At 43.2% G+C, this 1,772-nt stretch overlaps 1 protein-coding gene and 1 long non-coding RNA gene across 6 annotated transcripts in view; one reads left to right on the forward strand and one right to left on the reverse strand.

Moving 5' to 3' along the window:
* Positions 1–1,772, reverse strand: part of LOC100542589 (annexin A8 like 1) — a 16,549-nt gene that overhangs the window by 9,287 nt on the left and 5,490 nt on the right. For 3 of the 5 annotated variants that reach the window (XM_019617620.2, XM_019617619.1, XM_010714464.3), the window contains one exon: positions 125–218. In XM_019617620.2, coding sequence (XP_019473165.1) covers positions 125–218 — 94 coding nt within the window. Of the gene's footprint in view, positions 1–124; positions 219–949; positions 1,056–1,147; positions 1,262–1,772 lie in introns of those variants that run through there. The other 2 variants (XM_019617618.1, XM_019617621.2) reach the window with 2 other exon arrangements.
* On the forward strand, positions 1,434–1,772 carry LOC109368809. The gene is made up of 2 exons (XR_002117173.1): positions 1,434–1,525; positions 1,612–1,772. It is a non-coding gene; the product is annotated as an uncharacterized LOC109368809 (long non-coding RNA).

Consider the following 1,772-nt stretch of genomic DNA (forward strand, 5'->3'; position numbering starts at 1 on the left):
TAATTAATTTTGAATTTTCCACATAAAATATGTCATCTGTCTGCAGTTCTGTTAAGGAATGGCATTCATCTGAGAAATCATAAACACAACATAGAATTTACACATGTGGCTGGAGTCAACTCACCAAGCCCTTTCATAGCCTTGTAGAGAGTTTGAGCATCAGGTGCAGGGTCGAAGTTTGAATAAACCCCTATCACAGGCTTGCCCTCCTCTTCACTCTGAAAAATAAGAAAAATACTGCACTTGTTGCTGCTTTTTAGCACCTGAAGAGAAGATATTTTAGATTGTACACTCAAGTTTCTTGCCTCCACCTGCCTGTATCAGCTTCTGGCTCCTAGCAGGAAAAACGAGGTCAAGTGCTGTTGCAACCATCATTAGCTGCAGATATCTGGCAGAAAAGCAGAGTAGCCTGGACTTTCCTATTCAAGCCTTTTTATACTGCTTCAGAGCATGCATACTGTCTGCCACAGTGCTATCACGAACTGTGATTTCCAGTGCTTCAGTACAGAGTGATTCAAAGTATTGCCTTTCGGGCTTAGTGGAAAACGTATGTTTTCAGAAACCACTTTTTTAGGCAGCAGTGTTTTTCTGCAGCTCCTTCACTCAAATAAAACTTGTTTTATGACTTCTATTGGAGGGAATTGGATTAAGAGGTTGCTTCGAAGGAAAAAATCCAACCAGAGAAGAGCAGTTACAGAAATCTCCTCCCCAAGCTGAGAACCAACTACATAGGATCCCTCCAGACAGACCCCTAAACAATTTCCAGGGGCAGAAAGATGCACTGAGACTTATTCCAGAAATTAGTGAGGTCATAAACCAGAACTCAGGATTAAGAGCTTCACTTTAACTAAAGCCATTAATCAAGGAAATGAGCTTGAATATATTGACACCTCCACCAACAATGTCTGTCAACATGGAGGTATGTGAATAGTTAGTCATAAGTCATTACCACTTTACTCCAGCAATGGACACAGTTCTCTCTTTGTCGGCAGTAGAAGCTGCCCAGGAAACTGCAGTGTTCTCACAAATGGACTCGTATGGATATGATTAATATTGAACTAATTATACCAGGATGACTTGATGAATTTTCCTATAGGGACACTCTTGCAGACAGGTAAGAAGCACTTTCAGAACAGAGCTTACAGACCAGAAGTAATTGCAAAGGTTGTCCCATCCTACTTGCATAACATTCCGAGCACCACCTAGCAACCTCCTGCTCTGCTGCAAACCCATCCTGCTCCTGTTCCCTACGTGATAGAATGTTTTTACCTTTACCAAGTCCTCCCTAGAGCTAACCTTCAAGCAGTCCTTGCCAGGTTGAAAAAGATGTGGAGATTTCTCTCACGATCTGGATTCCTGACTCTGGAAGATTCCTAACAGGTGTTCCTGAGCCAACAACTATCATGTACACTGTCGTGCCGTTGTTAGAGACGTAGTCACACTGCACTGCATAGGCACTCAGGATGGCTCTCGCAAGCCAACTCAAGTGTCCTTACCTCCAGTGCTCCACTGGTAATTATAACTGGTAAGTGTTTTCATGATGAACTTTGAGAGAAGCAGTATGTTCAGCAAAGAGCAAGATCTGAAAGAACCCTTCAATTTGCTTTTCAGGCAGCCCAGGGTCAGCCTCCTGTGCCACCACACCCTGCTCCTGGAAGAGAAAGCTGCTAAGGAAGAGACAGCATCAACAGGAAACTTCTAACCAGATGCAGCTTTGAGTTTCACCAGTTACTGAGCAACAAGCTTAAGGCTGTAGTGAAGCTGTCACTGCA

The sequence above is a fragment of the Meleagris gallopavo genome, chromosome 8, assembly GCF_000146605.3.
Source record: "Meleagris gallopavo isolate NT-WF06-2002-E0010 breed Aviagen turkey brand Nicholas breeding stock chromosome 8, Turkey_5.1, whole genome shotgun sequence".
NCBI classification, from domain to species: Eukaryota; Metazoa; Chordata; class Aves; order Galliformes; family Phasianidae; genus Meleagris; species Meleagris gallopavo.